The sequence below is a fragment of the Aricia agestis genome, chromosome 21 (genome assembly GCF_905147365.1).
Source record: "Aricia agestis chromosome 21, ilAriAges1.1, whole genome shotgun sequence".
NCBI lineage: Eukaryota > Metazoa > Arthropoda > Insecta > Lepidoptera > Lycaenidae > Aricia > Aricia agestis.
Genome location: NC_056426.1, coordinates 3,014,580 through 3,040,876, shown reverse-complemented (window position 1 = coordinate 3,040,876; position 26,297 = coordinate 3,014,580). Strand labels below are relative to the sequence as shown.

The 26,297-nt window shown below is 37.3% G+C and overlaps 2 protein-coding genes across 2 annotated transcripts; one reads left to right on the top strand and one right to left on the bottom strand.

The window, feature by feature from the left end:
* Positions 1 to 11,714: 11,714 nt before the first annotated feature.
* Positions 11,715 to 23,532, bottom strand: LOC121737672 (negative elongation factor A). Its single transcript, XM_042129338.1, has 11 exons — positions 23,323 to 23,532; positions 21,976 to 22,230; positions 21,223 to 21,400; positions 20,066 to 20,215; positions 19,538 to 19,633; positions 18,749 to 18,882; positions 15,720 to 15,881; positions 15,206 to 15,262; positions 14,420 to 14,593; positions 12,693 to 12,792; positions 11,715 to 12,162 (listed from the first exon to the last, which is right to left on the bottom strand). The coding sequence occupies exons 1-11, from the start codon at positions 23,530 to 23,532 to the stop codon at positions 11,897 to 11,899; spliced, it is 1,782 nt and encodes a 593-aa protein (XP_041985272.1). The 3' UTR covers positions 11,715 to 11,896.
* A 236-nt stretch (positions 23,533 to 23,768) lies between these two features.
* LOC121737673 (E3 ubiquitin-protein ligase LRSAM1-like) lies at positions 23,769 to 26,297 on the top strand. The gene is made up of 4 exons (XM_042129339.1): positions 23,769 to 23,949; positions 24,636 to 25,324; positions 25,421 to 25,760; positions 26,141 to 26,297. Exons 1-4 carry the CDS (start codon positions 23,827 to 23,829, stop codon positions 26,198 to 26,200), a joined length of 1,212 nt encoding a protein of 403 aa, XP_041985273.1. The 5' UTR covers positions 23,769 to 23,826; the 3' UTR covers positions 26,201 to 26,297.

The following is a 26,297-nucleotide window of genomic DNA, read 5'->3' as shown; positions in this document are numbered from 1 at the left end:
CGCTCCTGATGTTCTCCCTATGGTACATGCTGGCTTTTGTCGTTATGGCGCTGGTCATCTCCATGTTAGAGTTCGTAATGCGATTGGTTCTGGACGGATCACTGACAGTTATGGAGTTTGTATCAGAAGTGGCACTATTTTTCGGTAATTTTTGTGTATAATATTCACTTTTCAAGTAATTTTGATATAAATATTATATATGTAAACAAAGCGCAGAATAAACGACTATAATAATTCTAATACGCATCACAAGTATTTAATTAGAAGAGCGTTTTTGTTAGAACTTAAAAAAAACTAACGACCGTTTGTAACTTTTATAAAACCATGCAATTAGCCATGCTCCGGAACGAATGGGCCGGCTCGACTGGAGAAATACCACATTCTCACTGAAAACACGCGTGAAACAGCGCTTGCGCTGTGTTTCGCCGAGTGAGTGAGTTTACCGGAGGCCCAATTCCCTTCCCTACCCTCCCCTATTACCCTATTCCCTCTTAAAAGGCCGGCAACGCACCTGCAGCTCTTCTGATGCTGCGAGTGTCCATGGGCGACGGAGGTTGCTTTCAATCAGGTGACCCGTTTGCTCGTTTGATCCATTATTTCATTAAAAAAAACTACCCATATACATTAAATTTTAGTAACTTCATGCCCTAGATTTTTTGCCACTTCGAAAGTACGGTTCTTGTGTAGAAAAATATACAGGATGTAACAAAACTAAGTGATAATGCAAGCGTCACGAGTTACCCATACAAAAGTGAAAAAAAATGTTAGTCTTTCAGCGCTGCTACTTTTACAGTGAACTCTCTACAAGGAACACGTACACACCCTAAAGTATTATCACTTAGTTTTGTTACACCTTGTATAATAAAGCCACACAAGAATAATAATAATTATTATATTGTTTTTTCAGTTATGTTCCAATGTCTACCGATCTTCGACAGTTTTCAAAGGAGCTTATTTTGAATTAATTCTGAATACCTATACTGCAAATCATAAAACTCTTAATTTAATAAAGATAATAACTAATCTTTAATTGCTGTTTTCTTTATGGAGTGTAGATGGAGAACTATCTTTGTATGTAAAAAGTATCCGCTGAAATGCGTTAAATTAGGGTGGCGCTACAGTAGCAACAGGGTAAATTTTAAATCATTTAGCAGCTTTTATTTTAGGTTATATTTTTCAAAATATATCGGTATTAACCCAGTAATTCTGTGACTCGGCTATTCGGCTAACTTCAATTTATATTTTGTCACCAACGGCTACATTCATTCCATACCCTTTGCTGCAGCTAGCGCCACTCTTGGAGGATTTTTCAACTGTTATTTACTGCGTACAGCTGGACCCTTTTTCAAATATCCCCCATATAAGATAGTTCTCCTCCATCTACACTCCATAGTTTTCTTTCCTTTTGTCGATTAGTAAAACACAATATTTCTGTAATCAATTCTTGTTTAATATTTTTTGTACTACCTACTATGTACAATCGGTACGCCATATTAAATATCTAGAAAAACATACAACAAACATTAAACTAATACAAAATGAAAGCACGTATATACGACATAGCGATACGCGAATTATAAAATTATATACACTTAAATGCTAATATTATGCTCAAATCTAAATTAATATAAGCGAAAACAAAAACAATTGCCCTTTAATGCCACCAATTTTAATTCCAACCAAAAATCCGATACAAAAAAACTCGATGCATTACTTGGAGACTTGTATTTTGTTTAAGTTTCTATTAAAATTGATTTGCTCTATAGAGAAAAATGGATAACGCAGAGTCTAGAAAGAGACAGGACTACTTCTATATCTTTTCAACCTTTTACTGTCTTCGCATGAAAGAAACAAAAATACTTAAACAATCTCTAATTAAAACTACTTTTCTTCATCTATTAAACAATCTCTGAACATAAAAAACCTGTTTTTAATAACACATACATGATTCTATATATTTTGTTTTCTCTGTCTCTTTCTTAAACCGATTCCTGCACGATACATAAATAATATTATGAAATAAAGAATAAATGAAAAGGTAATGCCAAAAGGTGTATATTATTAAATATACACCTTTTGGCATTACCTTTTCATTTATTCTTTCTATTGCCTTAAATTCTTAAATTAATTTTCTATTCAGAAAGAGATGGCATTGAAAAGCATGCCATCTCTTTCTATTCTGATCACAAAAAAGAGATGATTTCTATCTCCTTCGCACTGTCCATCGGAAAATACCGTGTTCTAGGTTATCTGTCTTACCATAAGAAAACAATGTTAGCCGATGACGTTTATAACATTATGGTACAAGTTGGAAGCCGGCTACATGAAGCGGCAGCAGACAGCAGACGACGTGTCGTCGCGACACTACTGGTTTCCATGTATTTCTATGAATGAGTGTCGCTAGCTTCATGTCGCTAGCTGCGGGGGGTATTTCATAGAAATACATACAAACCAGTAGTGTCGTGGCGACACGTCGTCTGCGGTTGCTTCATATCGCTTGCTGCCAACCGGTACCTAATTAGTCAGCAAGTGCATACGCGAACTATAACAAGTGTATCCTAGGCCTAAAACTCATTTGGACCCTTTTACCAACGGAATCGAAACGTCAGTAGATTTATTCGGTTGGATTTATATTCGTACGCGCGATCGAGCGGTTTGGTTGCTAAACCGCGAAACCTCAAGCAATCTTATGTAAATAGCACGCGACCGCACCGCTATTTAGATAAATCGTTAATGAAACAAGGGGGCAAACGAGCAAACGGGTCACCCATGGCACTCGCAGCATCAGAGGAGCTGCAGGTGCGTTGCCGGCCTTTTAAGAGGGAATAGGGTAATAGAGGAGGGTAGGGAAGGGATGGGAAAAGGGTAGGGCATTGGACCTCCAGTAAACTCACTCACTCGGCGAAACACAGCGCAAGCACTGTTTCACGCCGGTTTTCTGTGAGCCCGTGGTATTTCTCCGGTCGAGCCGGCCCATTCGTGCCTAAGCGTGGCTCTCCCACGTCAATATACTATTGCATGTGATCTCGCGATGTAGCGGCCAAACTCGGTCGAATATAAATCTAACCTTAGGCACACGTAGACAAAGCTTGTTTTAAGCAAATTGATACTGAACTATATTGAGTAGCAACCAATTTTAAATCATATTTGGCACTATTTCTAACATGATTTTAACATTTAAATTTCGTAAACATTCATAAAATTGTCAGATCCTTGCAAACTAAATTCTTAAGTCGCTGGCATAAATGTTTTAAACATAAAGATAACTTCTTTTTTTCTAACCACCTGAAATCTGGGTTAATACTTGGTTTCTTTTGAAATGGTAGGATCACCCCATTTCAAAAAATGTTATTTATACCAGCTCCTTAAGAAACCTACATGCATCAAATAACCGTACCTACATTTTAATAACAAGTAAAAGTTTCCTTAAAAATCCACTGAATATGTGGCGCTAGTATCGCGAGAAAAGTCGTGGTGTATCTATACTTGGTATATAGTTTATAATCTATGGTATACAAGGCAAATCAAATGTAAGGCATGACGGTGTTATACTATTGGTAAAAAATGTTGGTTTCATTCACAATTATATTATAATAATACCTAATTTTATTATCCTAGTCCGTTTGTGTATTCACCACATAGTTGGAACCAATATCAATTGATATTGGAGAAAAATATCTGTGGCGGACGATGGAAACACAAGAAATCTTCATTTCTATAAAAATTTATATTTATAAATAACAAAGAAAAAGGCTTGAATGGTCGTTGACAATCATGGGAATAGAAAACTGTAAAACTATTGTTACTAGAAATTCCTTCTGCTTTGTTTTTATATGTCTTGCTCTAACGCCTCTAGTCCACCGACGCAGCGAACTGCGAAACAGCGGCGAACCGATTAACTGTCTCATTCGCCACACGACAGTTTGAATCTAAAGACATATTACATCGCCTCCGTGGTCTAGTGGTATAGAGCGCGGCTCTTGACTCGGAGGTCGTGGGTTCGATTCCCGCGTTGGAAACATGTTATATTGCCAAGTTTGGTTAGGACAATGCAGGCTGATCACCTGATTGTCTGACAAGTAAGATGATCCATGCGTCGGATGGGAATGTAAAAAGTCGCTACCGCGCTTGATCTCTCGCCGGTCGTGGGCACTGGGTTGTGAAAGTGAAGGAATAGAGAGTGCTCTTGTGTACTGCGCACACACTTGGGCACTATAAAATTACTCCTGCGTAGCTGGCCTGGCTTCAATGAAACCGGCCACCGTCACCGGAACCGGTGTGGGAGCTATTATTATTATATTGCATCTCGCTCTATTGCTGTTTCGCAGATATTTCGCAGTTCGCAGCGTCGGTGGACTAGGGGCGTAATAATACACATTGACAAGACATATTAATTGTTTCTTCACACATACACCAAGCTAATAAAAATTCCAGTGTGTATACTTAGCGTAAGTTCCGAAATTTAACCCAGTACACTGGCCAGTGCTCGAGACGTCATGTTACGACGCCATATTGTACTGGTGTGAGAGTGTGCAACGTATTAAAAGGGCATCCCACCAAAGACATATGAGTCATCCGATCACTATAGAAACGATTTCTTTCTACGGAAGAATAGACAAAGGAAATCCGCCATTTTGTCACTAAAATCTGTCAGTATGTCCATTCTTTTCCGTTTCTAATGTTGTTATGTTAAGCCTGCTGGCGTATATTTCTGAGCTAATCGACAGTGTGGCGTCTATTATAGACGTCATAATCGCTGGTCGCAGTATACTGGGGTATATTTTGGAACTTGCCCATTGTCGTGTCATAGTCTGTCTTTACAGAATAAAATGTTTCCTTGCATGGTATGTAGTAAAATTTTTGAATTTTACCACAAACCAGGTAGGCAAAAACTTTGTGTAACTTACTAATACAATACATACACACGTACACAGTATTTTATTAGTAAGTACAGCTAATATTAAGCCACATATGTGATTCGGGAATGTGACCAGAACATTAGGAACATAATACATTGGTGTTTCAGTGTCTTAACTAACGGCCAAAATACTCAGGTGATATAGTATAGATTTTTTTATAAAATAAAGGTGCAAACGAGCAAAACGCCACCTGATGCAACAACCGTCGCACATGGGCACACGCAACATCAGAAGAGCAGCAGGTGCGTTGCCGGACTTTTAAAGAAGATACGCTCTTCTCAAAAGTTTGCAGGTCGTTATCTAAAAAAATTGAGATGGCATCTTCGTTATTTAATCAGGTTATCTGGGCTTGACGTAACCAGGCCAAATTACATAGGTCCGCCATCTTTTTATTTATTTCTCTGATTATTTATTTCTTCTTCTCAGTGAAATAAATAATATCTGAGAAACGAATGTTTGTTACTTCATAGAGTTATCATTCAATTATTATTAATGGTGTAACACCCTTTCGTTCCTCATATTTATTAACCAAAGTTAAAGAAAATTTATATCTCCCTAAATTTAGCATACTTAAATAAAAAAACTATGTATCACCCGAGTGACGGCCAATAACACAATATTACAATACTTACAACTATGAGACTGATCAACAAATGTATCCTATACACGACATCCAAACAAATTATAACACCATTCGCGATACATGCAAAGTTAGAAAGAGACATAACATGTGTATGGCGCCTCTCTTTCGCACAACGTTAGGCCGTTTGTCCACCGCCGAGAATAAGATTATTGAATATTGGGCCGATAAAATGGATAGAAAATGAAACCTATCCAAGGTGTAACAAAACTATATGGTAATACTTTAGGGGGTGTGGTTTAGTAATGGGAATTAATGGGAAATAAATACATTATTAATTTCATTAAGGTGCTAATTTTCATCTCACAGCATGTTATGTGCTATTGCTTTGCTAATTGTTAAAAATCACAGCGTTGTGAACTGTCGATTCGCATTGCACCGCTCGCGTCGAGTATTTTTATTGATTTCAATCGATGCGAAATACCGCTCGCGTCGAGTATTATTTCGCATCGATTGAAATTTAGCAAGTACAAAGCAGTTAGCGCCGCGGCGCGAAACAGCGGGGACGTGATTTTTATCATTATCGGAGGATATTGCTAATACGATAATATTAACAATCGTATTTTTAGCAAGTACGATTAATTTAATTATTGCTGATGGGAATTTAACAATTAATAATTATTACTGCTAATGCTATTTTTAACCAACACTAGTGTGGGAGTATCACTTAGTTTTGTTACACTTTGTATAGCATAAAGTGGCATTTTGTAGGCCCAAAATTAACTCGTTCTCGGTGGAGGGCAGTGGACAAACGTCCAGTCTATGTTTTTTTCCCAGATTTAAGTCACAGTGAAATTATAAATAACATTAGAATATCCAAAGTAATTTATTATAAATTGTAATCAGTATTTACAATTTTACGGTGACAAATATACAGAACTACTTGTATTGAAAGGTTAAATCAGTCTTTACTTTAAAACATTTGTTTTAACCGACTTTTTAAATGGGTAGGGAAAACTATGCCACGTTGGCAGTTGGCACCTTAGATTCGTGTTTGGAAATGCTTTTTCTGTAGTAAAAACTTCCAGGCTGCGTTTCCACCAGAGATGTGTTGCGAGGAATGCGTTTTTGAGAACCGAATACCAATAGAACCGAAAAGCCGGACAAAGCAGCCAGTTTGGCCGGACATTTGCACAAAAAAGTCCCGCCAACGAGTACTTACTTATAATCTGAACTCAATACGTTCGTAATTTTTACCCGACTACGGCGAAGCAAAAAGGGGGGTTATGATTTTGGCCTGTATGTATGTATGTATGTATGTATGTGGGTATGGATGTTCATCTGTTCCCTCGTAAGTTTAAAACTACTAAACGCATTTGGACAAATGAGGTGTCGTTAGAAGCCTCTTGACTGTCCGCTGGTTATAGGCTACCTACATGGCATCACGTTAAATTGACTGTAGCACCATCTAGGGGACTGAAAGTAAAGAACAAAAAAAAATATTTTTCCTGACAATATCGTGTGGGGTATCAAAAGAAAGAGCTTTATTAGCACATTTCAAATATGTAAACATTACGTTTACATATTTGAAATCGGGTTTACGAGCAATCACCTGATAATTGCAAGAATTCATAAATCACTTCAATACAATATCTATACAAATACATATTATAATAAAATCGGGATCGGAGGGGGGATGGGAATAGGAAGGGTGGATCTAGGGGGGGGAGTAGGAGAGGGAGGGGGGGTCGGAGGTAAATGTTGCTTATATCAAAATGGTGTGGGGGGCTTCGCCTCTGGCCAGTACCAACCCCCCCCCCCCCTCCTGGAAGTGTTATCGCGTCGTTATTGTTGAGTTTTGATTCTCCTTTTTTAGGAACAAAGTTATTATGAAAACAAAGTTATTAAAAGTGAAATAACTGTACCCTCAACTAAACATACACTTTTTGACTATCATTTAATTACCTATAATATGGAGGACTTGGCCTTCAGCTGGAACTTTCCCCCTCCTGGAAGTGTTATCGCGTCGTTATTGTTGAGTTTTGATTCTCCTTTTTTAGGAATAAAGTTATAAATTAAAGTGAAATTATTGTACCCTAAACTAAACATACACTTTTTGAGTATCATTAATTAATTATCATGTCCTCCACATGCTTGGCACTCGGCCAGAACTTGGGGGGGGGCTGCTACCCTAAACTAAACATACACTTTTTGACTATCATTTAATTACCTATATGGCGGGCTTGGCCTTCAGCTGGAACTTGAACCCCCCCCTCCTGGAAGTGTTATCGCGTCGTTATTGTTGAGTTTTGATTCTCCTCTTTTAGGAACGCAGTTATAAATTAAAAGTGAAATTACTGTACCCTAAACTAAACATATTACACTTTTTGACTATCATTTCATTACCTATATGGAGGGCTTGGACTTTGGCCGGAACTTGGGGGGGGGGCTGCGCCCCCCCCAAACCCCCCTCCCTCGTGGAAGTGCTATCGCGTCGTTATTGTTGAGTTTCGATTCTCCTCTTTTAGGAACAATGTTATAAATTATTAAAAGTAAAATTATTGTACCCTAAACTAAACATACACTTTTTGACTATCATTTAATTACCTATATGGAGGGCTTGGGCTTAGGCCGGAACTTAGGGGGGCTGCGCCCCCCCAAACCCCCCCTCCCTCGTGGAAGTGTTATCGCGTCGTTAATGTTGAGTTTTGATTCTCCTTTTTTAGAAACAAGGTTATAAATTAAAAGTGAAATAATTGTACCCTAAACTAAACATACACTTATTTTGGAAAAAAATTATCCATCTCCTTTAAAATTATTATTCTATGCTAACGCGGACTAAGTCGCGGGCAACAGGTAGTGAATCAGAACCAAATAAATTGTAAAACATCCTCATGATCCTCGATCATTTGAGAAGTTGGATAGTTTAAGATCGAGTGAATCTTAGCCCCAAAATAATTGAAATAAAAATAAAGTTTAAAAAACTAAAACCCGACTACTAAAACACGCTCTAAAAAGTACGAAACAAGAAAAAAGTTTATAGGGATATGGAAATGTTTAAAGGATAGCCGTGGTCGTATGCCTCCTACTAGAGCAAAACAGATTCATTATATTATATTAATATAATAAAGGGCATACATACGACCACGGCTATCCTTTAAACATTTCCATATCCCTATAAACTGTTTTCTTGTTTCGTACTTTTTAGAGCGTGTTTTAGTAGTCGGGTTTTAGTTTTTTAAACTTTATTTTTATCTGTTTTATTAAAACAATTTAACATACAATTTTACATTTTACTAAGTGTAAAACCTTCTAAAATTAGTAGATTTTCATATAAAATTATTGATTCAAAGCACTACAAAAGCCAGCTTTATCCGGACGCCTGGCAACCGTACTCACGTCAATGAAGCGATTCTATTGGTTCTCAAAAACACATTCCTCGCAAGTCGCAACCATAAAGTTAATATACCTAGCGGAATAGAACAACAATCTCGAGCTGTCAAAAGAAAACCAAAATTGGTTTTCATCTGTGTGAAAAATATGTGTACGTAACACTTACACAAGCATGATTGAACATGATTTCTATGAGATTAAAGTGCCGACTGGACGTCAAAAACAGAGTGCTACTGTCATGTATCACGCGTCTCTTTTTACCACGCAGTGTTACTGATAGTGACATCTCTCTTGCTCAGGCCTTTGTTTCTCTATTCCGCTAGGTATATTAACTTTATGGTCGCAACACATCTCTGGTGGAAACGCAGCCTAAAATTGCCAGTGATTGGGTGTTTCGCTTTTTATGTCCATCATTTCTTTGTATGTAACGCGAAATGCAAACAAGTTATACACATATATATGAGATATGCAGCATAGCACGATTATTACTCGTTAGTTATTGGTACCAAGCGTTCGATATTTTCGAAGCTAAACACATTATGAACCTCAATTCTCATATCTTACTTTAAAATAACTCCTATTGAATTATCAAACGATTTCATGTCGAGTTTATCTTGTTTTTTAACTTTCACTAATATCATGACGGATTACAACAGAGCGGGCTGTAATTTTCATACTCTTTTTACGACCGGTCGCCTACAAATAATGAAAACTAAGGAAACATAACTCCCATACTATGACCGTTTTAAATTTGGTTCCTTTCGAACTGTCATATAACGTCAGCCTGATACCGCTCAAGACCACCAAAATATTGCAAATGCATTGAAAATGTGTACCTAAGGTACACTTTTATGACAAGTATAGTAGAACATGTTTTTTGACGGAGTCACTTTTCCTTAGTTTTCATTATTCATAGCCTGTCGCTCACTCAGACATAAAAATACGCGATGCACTCGGGGACTGCCGCGGTAAAGCTATTGCATAGCATTTTTTATCAACTTATGCAATTATAATTCGCATACGTCTAGTCGCACGCACACAAATACCGTGCCGAGCTGGCAACGTTGCACCGACGAGCACTACGCCCGAGCCACACTGAGCCAAAGTCTGCCGAACTGAAACGACGTTAGACGAGTGTTAGGTTTTTTTCGTTACGAAATTTCTTGATTCGGCTGCCGCGCTCAAAGCTATGCAATAGCTTAAAATGCCGCTCGCCCCTGAGCGCCCCGTCACATTGTGCCTTTATTACATCAAGACCTACGACCACATTTTCCTGATTCCCCACTCCCTGATAAGGCTATCCACCAATTAACTTGACAGATCAAGTATGGAGAATCTATCAAAAAAGTTGTGAATAGCCTATTAGGCACTTTATCAGAAAGTGGTGAAACAGGCCCTAAGTGTTGTAATTTAACAATTTTATAAACTCCTTACAAACAAAAACATTAAAACAGCTAATAACTATAAAAGGTTTTTTTGCTTTCGTATGGTATATTGAAAATGATACAAATAAACACAGCAGCCCCGGATTTATAAATAGCCCGTATAGGCCGTGGCCTAGGGGCCAGTAGATTTCGTACATGAGGCGGCGCAAATAAATATAAAAAAACAGTAAACCTTGAATGGTTATAAGCAGCATTTAAATATTTTTATTAGTAAGCAGAATAGTATTATGCATTCTTCAATATAAGGTAATGCTGTATTCACATAGTTGTCGCTTAAAAATACTTAAAATATATCTTACAATAATAACAAACATCTTTCCTAAAATTATTTTCACTATTTCGTGTATAAATAACAAGAGCATTAATAAAAAAATAGATACGACATGTCTATGGTCCAAAATTCCAAGTCCTGGGGGTAGTGACAAAACTAAATACACTAGGGCCTCGATAGTCCGAACACCCAAAATATATACCCTGTTCGGATGTACGCAGCGTTCGGACATTTTAAAGGCATTTTTGGCAATAAAACAAAGCTTTTCTTGGATGTTGAAGCCATGATACAACGCTCAAATACGTACAAAGATGTACCTATAACAAAATGGCGGAATAGCCCATGAGGTGGTCAAAAACAATATATTATGTAGTACTTAGAATGCGGCGGCGCGGCTGCGGGAGTGATTTGTACGCCCTCGCGGGAGTGTAGGGAAGGGAGGTCGTTCGGATTATAGAGGTATTCGGGTTAGCTAGGGTTCGGACTATCGAGGCCCCACTGTACAAATTTTGACATTTTCTAACATGTTTTATGAATTGCTTCATGTTTTAGAGTTTAGACCACAGTACTAATTTCAAAATATCCAAAGACTATTGGAAATATGAGCACAGCAAACACAAATTTCCAAATATTCCTCATGTCACATCTATTTTTCTAATTAATGCTTTATAATGTCCATTTAGATCACTCACAATGTTAAACTGTTGCATAGTTGTGTTCCTAGTTGTTTTAAAAAGTAATATTGAGAGATATCAAAGAAAGATGACTCTAAAGAAAAAAAAAAGTTTATAAATAGTAATATTTAAATGACGAGAAAACAGTATTGTTTCCCAAGATGTAGAAAAAACTGTTAGCAAGAATGAAAAGATAATGAAAAGAAAAAAAGTGTCTCTGGGAGTGTAAAAGAAGTTTATAAGCACAATACTAAGTAATAGTTTTTCTCATCTTTTCTATTCTTTCAAGAGGGCATACAAGCAAGCAGACTGCCTGATGGAAAGTGATTTGCATGCCACCCAATCACAACAAAGAAGGGTAAGTGCATTACCTCTCATTGACGGATTAACCCTTAATCAAATTAATCAATTTGCCTAGGGCATCACGTCTGAGGGGGCACCAGAAGAGTAAAGGTTCAAAGATTAATTCTAGTTGACATACGGACAGAGATTGCAGGCATGGATTGCTACTACCCCATGCATCACTACCTCTCTGCGCACAACACACCAAATTGAGTCCAACAAAAAAACTTTTTACCGTGTAACAGTCCACACAACACACTTCACTTTAGTCTTTAACTAACACTCTGATTGGCTATCGACACTATAGGTTGCTGGTTGTTGGCCGATATCACCGTGGAGCCCGGTGGGATCTTCTGGGGCACCATGCCGTCAATGGGCCTGTACTTCTTCAGCCTCGTCCACTGGCCATTGTTGTAGTTCATTTGGAAGTGCATCTCGGAGAGCATGGTCAGATAGGTATCGTCCGACTGCAGGACATTCTCAATGTTCTCTGACAGCTTTATTGTGACTATGTTGCCGAGGTTCGGACATGGGTTATCTGAAAAAGAAACGAAATACTTTATACGTATTTTAATGGATAACTATCGCCTATGTGATTGATAATCTAAGTTGATTTTGGCCAATTATAGATGAATAAGTCCCGCTTAACATTCGTGATCACTTGTCCTGATCATATCATATTAAATGGTTGCCTAATAGGGAAGCAAAGAACTAAAGCAATGTGCTTCTAATGGGTCGTTGAAACGAAATAAGCAGTAGGCAAAATCATATAAGGTATAGTAAGCCGAAAGGGGTAACTCAGGAAATCATTCTGAACAACTTTTGTTCTACGATTTTTGGAAATTCGCGAAAAAACACGTGACATGGATAAAAGTAGAAGACTACCGAGACATGGAGGACGACCGAGATAGCTCCGACCGAGCGAGATAGCATGCTCGGTCAGGCCAGAGCTCACTGACGTCATTTCAGACGTTCTATACATATATCTTAGCGTTCTCCGAAACTTCGATAGCGCGATGCAGGATTGTGAGGCTAATTGGGGGTTAGATAGTTGAAATATAACGTTACCTCTAGAGCCGGCCATGAAGCCGAGTATGAGCGCCTTCTCAGGCCTGGTGACGCGGTTCGCGTTGCGGAACATGTCCTGCGCCTCCATCATTTGTTCCCGCTGAAATATACACATCAATTATTATTACAAATATTAACATAGAAAAGTAGTAAAGAAAAAAGATTTATTTGTTTTCTTCGTCTACTTATTCTTTTGGCGCATGCTTCCCCGTTTAATTTCTCTGTTTTCATTCACATAGGAAATACGGCAGACCTCTTAGTGACATTTTAGACGCTAGTCGTGTCGCATATCTCCACAGTACTCGACTCACACGGGAGCCATCGTTAAGGGTGAAGGGCCAAACGAGCGTAATTTTGTGAGTCGTGACTCGTGAGTCGCAGAATAGGGATGATGACAAGGTCAAAGATTCGCGAATTTTGTTAATAAAATAAAGAAATCACGGTAAAAAATAAGTGTTCCCAAAATTTCAGCTTGATAGCATTTGTATTTTTTTTGTTATGCGCCTTCAAAGTTGGATATTCAAGTCGAATTTTTTTTCAATTAAATTTCTTAATATTTGTATACAATTCGATAACTTATGGAATTAAAAGCAACTTTTGTTATGAAACCACTTTCATAAACGCAATATTTAAAATACCTGTCGAATTAATATATAAGTAGTTTTTTTTCTCTGGATCAATTATTACTAATAATAGGCTTGATGACTATTTTTTTTTCTTATTGGTAATTGAACGACCCTTAAAAAATAGAAACATCGCTGAAAGAATGACTCTGATAGCTTAAAAATTCACCAAGATATGACAATTCAAACATCTCATAAAATAGACCTGCCCGAAACGCTCCATACAAAGTGCTACGAAAGACTGACGTCAGTCTTTCGTAGTTTGTACGCATCGGGAGACAGCTTTGTTCGACTTTTTACGCAAATACACACAAAAACTAACCAAATTCGGACGTAGATTATATTAAATAAAGTTATAATATTTTTGTAACAACTACAGCAGAATCGATCTAGTAGTGTCAGAGCCTCTTCGATTTCGATAAATAAACATAATATCATAAAGTATTACTAGTGTTTATGGCAAAAAGTATTAATTTGATTCTCAAAGTACAGATAGAAAATGTGACTCAAAATTTTATCTGATATATTTAGTTATACTACGTTCGTACAAAAAGTGATTACGAGAATAATTACACAAAATAGCCGCGGTGACATTTTGAATGCGTTGGGCGAGTGCGGGGGGTATGAAGTGCGCGGGTGAAAACCGATTTTTTTCTGTCATAGGTCGCCCCCTTAAGATGGCCGCCCTAAGCCCTTTTTTATCGATTTGATTTCGATTCAACAGAGTCAATCTCTATTGACATAAGTTCCGTTTCATGCATATGACATTTTTCAAATGTTTTCGTAACAATAATTTTATACTCCTATTTCACATATTTATAATTTTATATTAATAAGTTAGCATTTAGCAACTTTTCATTTTTATTCATTTACAATTATAGGAAACATTTGTTTTTGTAGAATAGAATATAATTTTGTGGAATATAATTTATTACATTTTGATTTTTTTTTGTTTTCTTGTAAAAAAAAACCCGTAGCAAGGAGTATGAAAACTGTCACCCATATAATCTTAAAACGCACAAACTATAGGCCCTAGTGTTACACGAACCATTTGGCGCCACTTTTTAAAACATCTCCGACTGATGATAATAGGGTCAGCATTACCGTGAGCGAGAGCCCCCGTCGCGGCAGCAGCGGCTGCGTCTGCGGCGCGGGCTGCGGCGCCGGCACCGCCTGCTGCACCGCCTGCACGCCCTGCACGCTCTGCACGCCCTGCACGCCCTGCACGCCCTGCACGCTCGGCACACCCTGGACACCCTGCACTTGCTGCATCTGGACCTGCGAGATGGAATCATTACTGTGTAGAATATGTTAGTGTAGCTCTATGGAGATATTTATAAATAGATGACGCCCGCGACTCCGTTGCACACGTCCGCAAATTCGTTTATAGCGCGGAAACCGTACATTTATTCGGGATAACAATTATCCTATGTCCTTTCCCGGGTACTGCTACTACTCAAAGTATCTCCATATCAAATTTCAGCAAAATCGGTTCAGCGGTTTGAGCGTGAAGAGGACAGACAGACATTTTCGCATTATTTGTTCAGACGCTGATATAGACTAACTAACATATTATACGAAAACTGAGCAGTTCTGGCAATATTACATACATACGGGTCGAATTCATAACCTCCTTTTTTGAAGTCGATTAATAATAATTGCGAACATAATATTTACTAGTTAATTTAAATAACGCTTAAATGACTCAGGACTCAAGAGGTTTAAAAAACACTTATAGTCTGTCAAGAAAGTGAAGAAATTAAAGTGTGGCAACATCATAGTGTCATCCCTTTCAAATCAATCTAAGAAAAAAGGGACGACCCTACGATGTTGCCACTTTTTAATTTCTTCACTTTCTTGACAGACTATACATGATAAGTTGGCACTTACCGTGTGTGCAAGTTGGTGTTGTATCTGCGGAGTCTGTTGTACCACTTGTTGCGTCATCTGAAATACAAATAATTAATTCATCAAGCCCCATACTTCATACGGTCACAGGTGACCGAGACACAATAGAAATTCTATCGTGTGTCTTTTCCACGATCGACGGGTTAAATGGTAACCACTCAAGTTTTTAACACAATGTACGTATGTAATGAAAAATTTGTAATCTAAGTTATTTAATGCTTTCCAAAACTTTACATAAGCCCTAAGAGCGATTTGGGTACTAACCCGGTAAAAAGAGTTGGGGGAAAAACACTCGCATGGGGAGTTTTTTGGGAGTTCCTTCAAGAAGATAGTATATTCCCTCTTAAAAGGCTGACGACACACCTGCAACTATTCTTATGTTGCGAGTGTCCATGGGCGACGATAGTTGTTTTCCATCAAGTGACCCATTTGTTCGTTTTCCCCTTAATTTTAGAAAAATAAAATAAATAAATAAAAAAATCCACACAATACGTACCGGTTTAATATTCTGCAGCAGCACCGCTTTGCCACCACCCTGTAGTATCACAGCAGAGGTATTGAGGAGGTTCTGAGCAGACAGCAGCACAGGTTTGCCACCAGCCTGGCCGGCGATGAGGAGCTTCTGTTGTCCAACAACCAACGGCTTGGTTCCGGCACCCTGTGAAAATTTAAAAATGTAAAAAAATAATTGGTGGTACTGACATTCAATTATACTATTGTATTATAGTACATTTTTATTTCTTTCGTTTTGCAGTAAAATTCTTGAGGCTAAAACTTATAGTCTGTCAAAAAAGTGAAGAAATTAAAAAGTGGCAACATCATAGTGTCATCCCTTTCAAATCAATCTAAGAAAAAAGGGATGACACTACGATGTTGCCACTTTTTTTAATTTCTTAACTTTTTGACAGACTGTAATACTCTCTATAATATCTATACTCTATAGTCTATAGTAATAGGCTTTTTTTGTATTTTATTGCTTCAATCTTCCCATGTTACATTTACTAAACAGCTAACTTGTTTCGAACTTATCTGTGAAATATTGTAATAATCAGTGCTCGGAACCGGTTTGAAAATACCGGTTTACTTCGGTTAAAAACCGGTAAATATATCGTTCTTTTATTTACCGGTTAAACAACCGAACGGTTTTTACGTAACCCAAATGGTAAAGGTTACCGGTTACTAAAACACAAACGATTCTGAAAACCCAAATTAACCGGTTAATTTCGCAATTATTTTCACCTATCTTTTTTTTTAATTTTAGAATGTTTTATTTCTTTTTATTTTAATTTTTAATTTCAAAATAAATGTTAGATTTGACGTACAGCGATGACGGCCGGGACACAAAAACACGATAAGACGTCGTGTCGTACCACGACGCGGCGTCGTTTCACGATGCGACGTCGTGTCGTGGGAATCCACGACGAGCGTCGTGAAAAACTACGACGCGACATCGTGACGTGCCACGATATACGGCACGGCATCGTATCGTGTTTTTGTGTACCGGCCCGTACGCCGTAATTTAACGGCCGTAATAGGCCTCCGCGCGGCATTTTTAGGTAGCGCGCGCGGCTTCAAAACCGAGCACGTCACACTGATTATTTTTTAAGGTATTAAAATATTATATTAATTTAAAAATTTAAGAAACTTATGGTGCATTCCGAACACTTCAAAGAATTTTCTCCCGTTGGAAATTTAACTTAAAGTTATTTTTTCAACAAATTGGACAAATGTTAACTAACGAAATTTTCTCGAACTTCCATTCTCATTGTACCATCGAGGAAGTTGATTCCTATGCAAATGACAGATCAAATGTTTAAATTATTAGTTAAGAAAAAATTTTCCTCTTAAAAATCATAATTGACCGTCCTCAATATGGTTAAAAAACAAAAAAAAATTATCAACAATTTCTTTGTTTTTCAATTTAACAATTTGTTATAAATAAATTCTGAGCTTTTTTATATTATTTTTCTGAAACTCCTAAAAATACAAAAACAGCGATGTACAACCAAGTGCAGAAAATTTTTAGTTTAAGAAGAATAATATATAACAAAGTTCAGAATTTATTTATACTTTTTTATTTTTTATTAAAGGTTCACAAAACTAGCCTAACACTTAAAATTTAACAAAATATTTGCATAAGCAAATATTTTGTTAAATTTTAAGTGTAAACTATATAATATAACAATCGTGTAAGACCTTCTTGATGTGAACACAGCATGTTAATATAAAATAATATTAAAATACTTTACAAATTGTTAAGTTAGTAAACAATTTTTTTGTTTTTGTAACCATTTACCATATTGAGGACGATCAATTATGATTTTAAGAGGAATTTTTTTTTCTTAACTATTAATTTTGAGAATAGAAATATTAAAAAAACGATTGTAATTAAATATTGTTTTTAAGAAAAAATTTTGTTTCTAAAAATCATAATATTTTCAAAAGCATTTAAAGTTAAGAAAAAAAAAATGGCGTGATCTTGTTAAGTATGTTTATATAATATTATGTTTAAGTGCTCCATGAAGTGAAAAAATTTTACGAAAATTATTTAAACATTTTTTTTTAATGTACAATGAGGTTTACAAGTTCAAAAAAAATTCGTTAGTTAACATTTGTCTAATTTGTTGAAAAATACTTTAAGTTAAATTTCCAACGGGAGCAAATTCTTTAAAGTGTTCAGAATACAACATAAGTTTTTTAAATTTTTAAATTAATATTTAGGTACAATATTTCGCGGTCCGAAACTCGACCTTTCGCGGTCCGCCTGTTGCCTACCGCTGACTTAGACTATAAAACAAATACACTTTTTAAGTCGAGTAAAATAAAAAACATTACATTTTTTACTGATAAATGTTAAATACCTAATAGAAAACGAATTACCTATTAAAATCAGTATGATCATTTTATAAAAATTAAAATTGTTTGAAACAAGATGGTTGCCGATAACAGGCATAAATCATAATATTCACCCTACAGCACACATACATACGACATAGTAATGTCCATGTCAATGTCCATTACTATTATCATTCTGATGAATATAATTTGCACATACTTTCCGTTCTTAAAACAACGCTGAAACCCCCAAACTTGTATCTATAAGGAATCACTTCCGTCAGCACCTTCGCAAGCATGGTATACCTTGATGCAAAATCTTACTTTTCGCTTGCGCACGGGGTGGCAACGTCGCGCACGGCAAATTACCGGTTAATTTTCAATACCAAAACCGAAATTAAAGAAAAACCGGTATTCTGCGTTTACCGGTTTTTACTGGTAAAGTGCAAACTTTAACCGAAATCGATTTCGGTTTGGGGTCAATGACCAAAACCGGTTTTGTTCTGCAACCGGTTTCCGAGCCCTGGTCACAATGAAAGAATTTTTGTAAAGAAAAATACACCTTGTGTATCTGAGCATAGACTGAGGAAATTTCTCTATAGTCTGATTTATCATTTTGATTACATACATTTTAAATTTTGGTTGGACTTTTAAATGAGACAGTGCTTCCCAACCTTATTTTTAACATACCTGTTGCACGAGCAGCGGTGGCGCTTGCGGCGCGGCCGGCGCGTGCGGCGGCGACCGAACTTCCGCTTCCGACGCCGCGACCGGTTCCGGTGGCACCGCTTCCGTTTCCGTCTCCGTAGGCTCAGTGCTGCCACCTTCAGGAAATAAAAGTTAATTATTTGCTACTTAACACAATATGGTGTAAGGTGTTACAGTTAGGTACTATAAGAGAGGTTGCTTCATGATGGCGGACCAAAGTAATTTGGTCGCGTTATGTCTTGTCCAGCGACAACAACAGATCACGATCAACATTGAATTAACTTAACCAAATAACCAGTAGCAACATTAGGGAGGCGCGGCGCGACGCTAGCCGACCGCCTGGGACGCCGAAAAAAGGGGCGCCGAAGGTGAACAAAAACGTGTTTTAAACAATACCAGCACCCTGGGCGCCCAAGGCGCTGGTGTGGTAGTGCTAAAACCAGCACTGAAAATGACATAATATTATGTCCACATTGTCCGCCATCTGAGTATAAATAAATTTCTTTGATACATAATTTCTAAGTTTCAAAACTTATTTATAGTAAGTACAGCAGCAAAAGTTATGTGTATTTGACTCATTGTGTCTAAACACACTAGGCTGAATTACGCCGGCGTAAATTCCGCCGCGTTTACGCCGCGTTTCCGTCGCGTATTTGTATGCGTTTGACATTTGCGGCGGAATTTACGCCGGCGTAATTCAGCCTAGTGTGTTTAGACCATAATACAAGATATTCTACCGTCATTTTATACTTAGGTATGGGAAGCACTTACCAGCAGGTGTCTCCTCCTGTTTGGTCTTGGTGTAGTCGGGGGGCGGGGGGGAGGCCGGAGCCGCCGCCGCCGCCTTTTTCGCGCCTTCCTCCATTTCTAAAAAGTGACATTATTTGATATTACTTTCTATTTAGTGCCTGTTTCACCACTTTTTGATAAGTGACGAATAGGCCATCCACCAATTAACTTGACTGATCAAGTATGGAGAATCTGTCAAAAAAGTTGTGAATAGCCTATTCGGCACTTTATCAGAAAGTGGTGGAACAGGCCCTTAAACTTCACAAACCATTTAGTTTTGTCATCCCAGTTTTCATTAATTTGGTAACTAATTGAATTTTATTAGTGACAGAACTATAATTATTGAGGTATTCCAGATTATCTCGCTTGATGCCGGTGCGAGGCGGACAGGCACATTATTAATAAACATTGGCTGCGACTCACTAAATCCACGATACCCAGCTCGGAAAACACTACTCTATGGCTGCAACCCACTAGATCACACAGCTTGGAAAACACTGTTACACTCACCAAGCTTCCTCCTCTTCTTGATCTGCGCATGAGTAGCAGGCTGCTCGGTGATATCTAGCAACTTGATGCCCGTACGAGGCGGCGGGCGGACGGGCGCCGCGCGCGCGCCGGTCCGCGCCGCCCAACGCGACGGTAGACCTTTGAGGGGCGCTGGAATAGAGGCAATGTGGATTAAGATATAATAGGGGTGTTTCCAAGGTTAATGATTAGCAGATTTTTTAAATAAAATAAAGATATAACGGAAAAATAAGCATTTCCAAAATTTCTGTAAATTGTATTTTTTTTGTGAAGAGCCTTCACAGTTGCATGGTCAAGTCGATTTATTTATAATTAAATTTGTAAATGTTTAAACCACTTGCATTATTATAAGATTTAACATAGCTATCATACAAAATCTTCCTGTTTCATTCTACATTCTTCCGATGCGTAGAAGCGTGTGACGTCATTAGCGTGCTGACATTTTGTATGGAGCGTTTTGGGAAGTTTTATTTTATGTGATTTTCGAATTGTTATATCTTAGAGAGTTTTTAAGATATTAGAGTCATTTTTCACCAATGTTTCTTTTTTTTAAGAGTTCTTTTATTTATCAATAAGAAAAAAAACATAGGCAGGGGCTAATGTGGGAATATGAGTGGCGGCCACAAAGGAAGATCTTCCACCGAGCGAGGTGTTATGCTCGGTCAGGCCGGCCCACGTGATACATCTCAGCTGTCGTATATATACCGACGCGCTCAGAAAACTTCGATAGCACGATGCAGGAATGTTAGGCGAATTGTGGGTACCGCCCATAAAGTTAATATACATAGCGGAATAGAGAAACAAAGGCCTGAGCAAGAGAGATGTCACTATCAGTAACACTGCGTGGTAAAAAGAGACGTGTGATACATGACAGCAGCACTCTTTTTTTGACGTGCAGTCGGCACGTGCCGCACGTTGACAATTTATTCTCATAGAATTTATGTTCAATCATGCTTGTGTTGTATACGTACACATATTTTTCACACAGATGAAAACCAATTTTGGTTACGTTTGACAGCTCGAGATTGTTGCTCTATTCCGCTAGGTATATTAACTTTATGGTACCGACTACCGCCACACTAATTTTATAGCATATAAAGCAGACTTTCAAAAACTTTAATTGACCAGTCAGTACTCACTTGTGTCAGTCATTTTCCTGGGCATACCGCGGCTACGTACCGGCACCGTTGGCGCCTGTGCCTTCTTCTGGTTGGCCTGCACCTCGGTGGCTTTGGCCAGCAGCTCACTTCGTAGAGCCACCGACTTTGGCTTTCGTTTTAATGTAAAATGTTTAACTGGGTTTGGTTGTTGACCGACCTGAAATAAATGTGATTCTTTATAATCCGGACACAAGTTGGAGGAGTTTTTTAAATCAACAAGTTTTTTTTTAATGTATGATACATTGATTTTTAATCAAATGATTATTCTGTTATGATTTTAAAATTTAAAGCATTTCCTCCAAAAGTTAGCTTATTGAATCTAAACATACAAAAACATTTTCATATGAATGTTAAAATTGTGCACTTTCTGTAAGACATCAATAACATAATTTGTCTGCTTTTCTTATATTATACTAACTAGCTATTTGACCGAGCTTTGCTCGGTATTCGATAAAACACAAACATGACATTTTCTAAAAATGATTCCTAGCTAGATTGATTTATCGCCCCCGAAACCCCCTATATACTAAATTTCATGAAAATCGTTGGATAAAAAAATATTTTTTCGTAACTTATTTTTAACTAGCTATTTGACCAAGCTTTGCTCGGTATTCGATAAAACATGAATAAAATGACATTTTCTGAAAATGATTCCTAGCTAGATCGATTTATCACCCCAAAACCCCCTATATACTAAATTTCATGAAAATTGTTGGAGCTATGTAAACTTACCACAGACACTAAGGCATTTTTGTTTAAATATAGGCACTCGAGAGGTAATAGTCCTAAGTCTGAATGTTTGGCGAGAGCTCTCCGGAGTTCTCCGATCATGTCGCTGAATATCGGCCTCGTCTCGTCAAACTCTGCTATCTCGGTGTTGAGTGTTCCCGCTGATGGGAACGTCTTGAGGACTTCGGCGAGCATCGCCACCCACAAGTCGGAGTCCACGGCTGCCACTTCAATGATCTCCTCCAATTCATTTCTCCACTGAAAGAGATATTTATTTTATTCTATTTGTAAGGATGACATAATTCTTAAAACGGAAATTGACTTGAAGCAAGAATTTCCAAAAATGTTGTGTATTCTTAGTGAAAAAATTATTTTTTAAAAACCTAAGCGGGGGGGGGCAATTTTATTGTGCAATATCACATAATGCATAATATTATTGACCGTCTAGGGTTGATATTGAACATTGCACGATTAGATGTTCTTAAACTTTTTACATTCATGTTGACAAAATTGTGTCTATTTGATGTGATTATTTTTAATTTATTATCATGACTCTACCGACTACTTAAGGCTACTGCAGGTGTCCAGACTCCAGACCAAGGGTTAATAACCACTGGCCTTCACTATAAATACCTATATAATGTGTTAATATTCACTTTTACGGCCGTTCCCAATATTTGATCTATCTCTGGTTCTGCCCTACTAGAGATAGGAATAGCTCAGATTAGACATTAGAGACATATATTTTATGTCAATTGTGAGCTATTCCTATCTCTAGTAGGGCAAAACCAGAGATAGATCAAATATTGGGAACGGCCGTTAGTGGGTCTAGGAGGGTAAAATATAATGGTTATCATCCTTATTATAAAATTGCATAAAAATTTTCAGTACTGCTTACGCCTGACAAGTTACATGATGTTAAATCATTTCTGTGATTTCTGTTGTATTGCTTATAAACTAATAGCCAGGAAGCTGCAGTGGCACGCAAATATATTGAGCAATAAATTTATATTGACTAGATGTAAACATTTATTCATAAATTCTAATAACAATACCAAGCCTAACCCTTATCTACGCGTGTTAGTGTTTATTTAGACTTTGAATTTGTAATTCTCGTGGTGCAAGCAAGAACTGGTATTATTGATTAATGCTAAAGTGTAAAAATATACAAGACTCTTGAATTTTCTTCAAAATTCACAAAAATTATTATATGACAACAAATAACACTAAATTAATTAGAATTCGGAGATCGCCCGTCTCTGTCGCTCTCGCGCAAATCAGTATTGGATTAAAAAGAGACCACAATATACAATACAGTTACGCAAAAGCATTGAACAAGAGAAAAGTTACCTCTTCAACATTTCTGCGCGGGATATGAAAGAAACTCAACAATAATTTCAGTTTAACTTGTGTTTGCAAATCTGGAAAGCAATCCTTTATGTTCTTTAACACTTCTGCATTTAATTGTGTACAAATAGAGCCAGTTGTCCACGAATCGTTCGATGTTCCGAGTTTATTGTGAAGCCACAACGATGTGTCACTATCCCGAACGTTCGCCATCTTGCAACTGACAAAGAGCACGCAAATGTCAAATCACAAAAGGCATAGAGAAAAGACCACGTAAGTGTTGCAAGTAGTAAATTTTAAAATCTATGGTATGGCAAAATAATTTACTTATATCTTTATAAAAAGAAGTAGAAGAAGGCGGAATTTTCAAATTTGGACTTATCTCTTGGGTATTGATCAAACAATGTTTCGTTTTGTATCTATTAATATCCAACTATTATCTAAATAACTTCCACATCGAAATAAATTGATACATTTTAAGACGCACTTAAATTCTTAGTTGCCGCAATGTCTGAAAGTTGTTTGAATTACTGTGTAGATATTTATGAAAATGATTCAACGGAAAATGTTCTTTCATTGCCTTCAAAAAATTTAATTTCAATTCCAGAACTTTGCAACAAATACTTATCCGTAAGTTAACTCTTATTTAAATAAAACATTAACCAGGTAATATTTTTTATAATCTTTATATAAATCTATTACGCACTCCTGTGTTTTAAAGCTTTTAATGCTAATCTCACTACCTTGAGGTCGTGAGTCGTGACTCGTGGGTGCGATTCCCGCGCTGCAAGAATAAAAATAGTGGTTTTATGTTGGGTAGGAACTAGAAACTAACGACAGTCGACGTCGAGTGCCTAAGTATCTATGTGCGCAGTATACAAGAGCACTTTCTCTTCCTTTACTGTCATAGCCATGAAGCTCTATATTAACTTAATGGTCATAGCCCACTCAGCCCAGTGGGACGGACGACCGACGCAATTGGCAGATCAGGCGCCAGACCGATTTTTACATGCCCGCCTTGTCAGACAATCAGGTGATATGCAGACTGCGGCCTGCATTGTCATAACCGAACATGGAAATAACATGACGTCTCCAACAAGTTTCCAACGAGGGAATCGAACCCACGAGCATGTCAAGAGCCACGCTCTAATAATCACTGGACCACGGAGGCGTGAGTGGATCGCAATATTATTGATAATATTTATTTATTTTATTTTATTTTTTTTTAATCCGGTTTCGGTTGTCGCAACGAAAACACGTACTCACGACAGCTCCGCGAAAAAAAATTATTGATAATAAGGACTTTTAATTTCCAGATTATTTATTTGCAAGACAATCAGATAGAAATTATACCTGATGACTTTTTTACATCCTTACCCAATTTAACGTGGTTGGACATGAGAAATAATATTTTATCAGAAATCCCAAAGACTGTACAGAATCATCAAAAACTAGCACATTTTTTACTAAAAAATAATAAAATTGTATCGTTACCCAATGAACTAGGAACGGTTCAAAATTTAAAAGTTCTACAGCTGAGCGGAAACCCGATCGAATATCCACCTCCCGAAATAATAAAGGCGGGAACTTCAAAAATTATTGCTTTCCTGCGGGATAAATTTTTAAATGAAATTCTAGAATCACCTTCAAATGTTTCTGATAAGACGATCGATTTAGAAAATTCAACTCGTTTCCGCCAGAATCCTAATTCGAGTTCACACAATTTAAAATCAAAGTCTCGTAATAATTTATCCGTTCAGTTTACTGAGAAAGACAATGATTCTGATGAGGAGCAGTACTCGAAAAACGGCGGGAAATGCCCAAAACTAGCAAAAAGTCGTAGCAAAACGTTTCTAACGCAAAGCTCAAAATATTTAAAGCCACTCCGAGTTCCCACAAAATCCAAGCAAGATGAGAAAATGAGAGAGGCTTTTTTAAAAGAGCTGGCCATTAAAAAGCAAAAGGATATAAATGCTGCGACTGAAACTATTTTACAGGGGAGGAGGTATTATTAAGATTTTTATTTATTATTTACTAATATTTAATGGCCCCTAAAAGTTCTGAAAGCTATTATAAAAGACAATAAAACATTACATTTCAGACATAAAGAATATTTACGAAATTGGAGACAGAACTATAGAAATAAACAACTCTTCATGGGTAGTCACAACATACAACAGAAACAAGACTTTCCATATGATACTAACCCAGAATACATGACTATACTAACTAGAGCGGATATAGAAAAAGACCTCCCTGACAAATACAGAAGAAGGCTGTTAAGGAAATCCAAGCAGAGTGTACCGAGGAAAAATAATGAAGACGTCCTCTTGGCTATGAAAATAAAACAACTGTTTGAGAATCTTGAAGCTATAGATCTTAATAGGCAATGTATGACGCCAAGGACGGAACAGAAAGCATTACTGGGTGAAATACATAAGGTAAGTGTTGAATAGGTTAGGCTCTTTACAGCACAATATGGTACGGTAGACGGTAGTATCTAAATAATTTTCACTCCTGTAAGTTCCATGATCGTCCTTCGAAAGATCCGAAGGCCCTTATTCTTGAACCTCTTAAGACTGGGTTGCACCAACTAACTTTGACTTTAACATTAACTATAACCGGAATAATTGACAGATGTCGTAGATGTCGTCTGAGAATATGGGGTGTTTGGACGCCATATTTAACTTTAACTATAACCACGCCTCTGGTGCAACCCGACCTTAGATCATTCGACTTTCGAGGTATCGAATAGTCCCAGTGAGTATGTTTTCTGTCAGCAAAACCTTGACTAATTTCTCTATTTACATTTTTTTTTCAGATAACAGAAATTAAACAAAAGCTGAAGGAGTTGTCCACTTCGAATTTTACGTCTATCTAATCATTTGGGGTAAGTTGTGACTAATATCTTTATTGGTGAAAATCAATTGAAAAAATATTTTATTTGTTACTGGCAACCCTGAAAAACCAGTTTAATT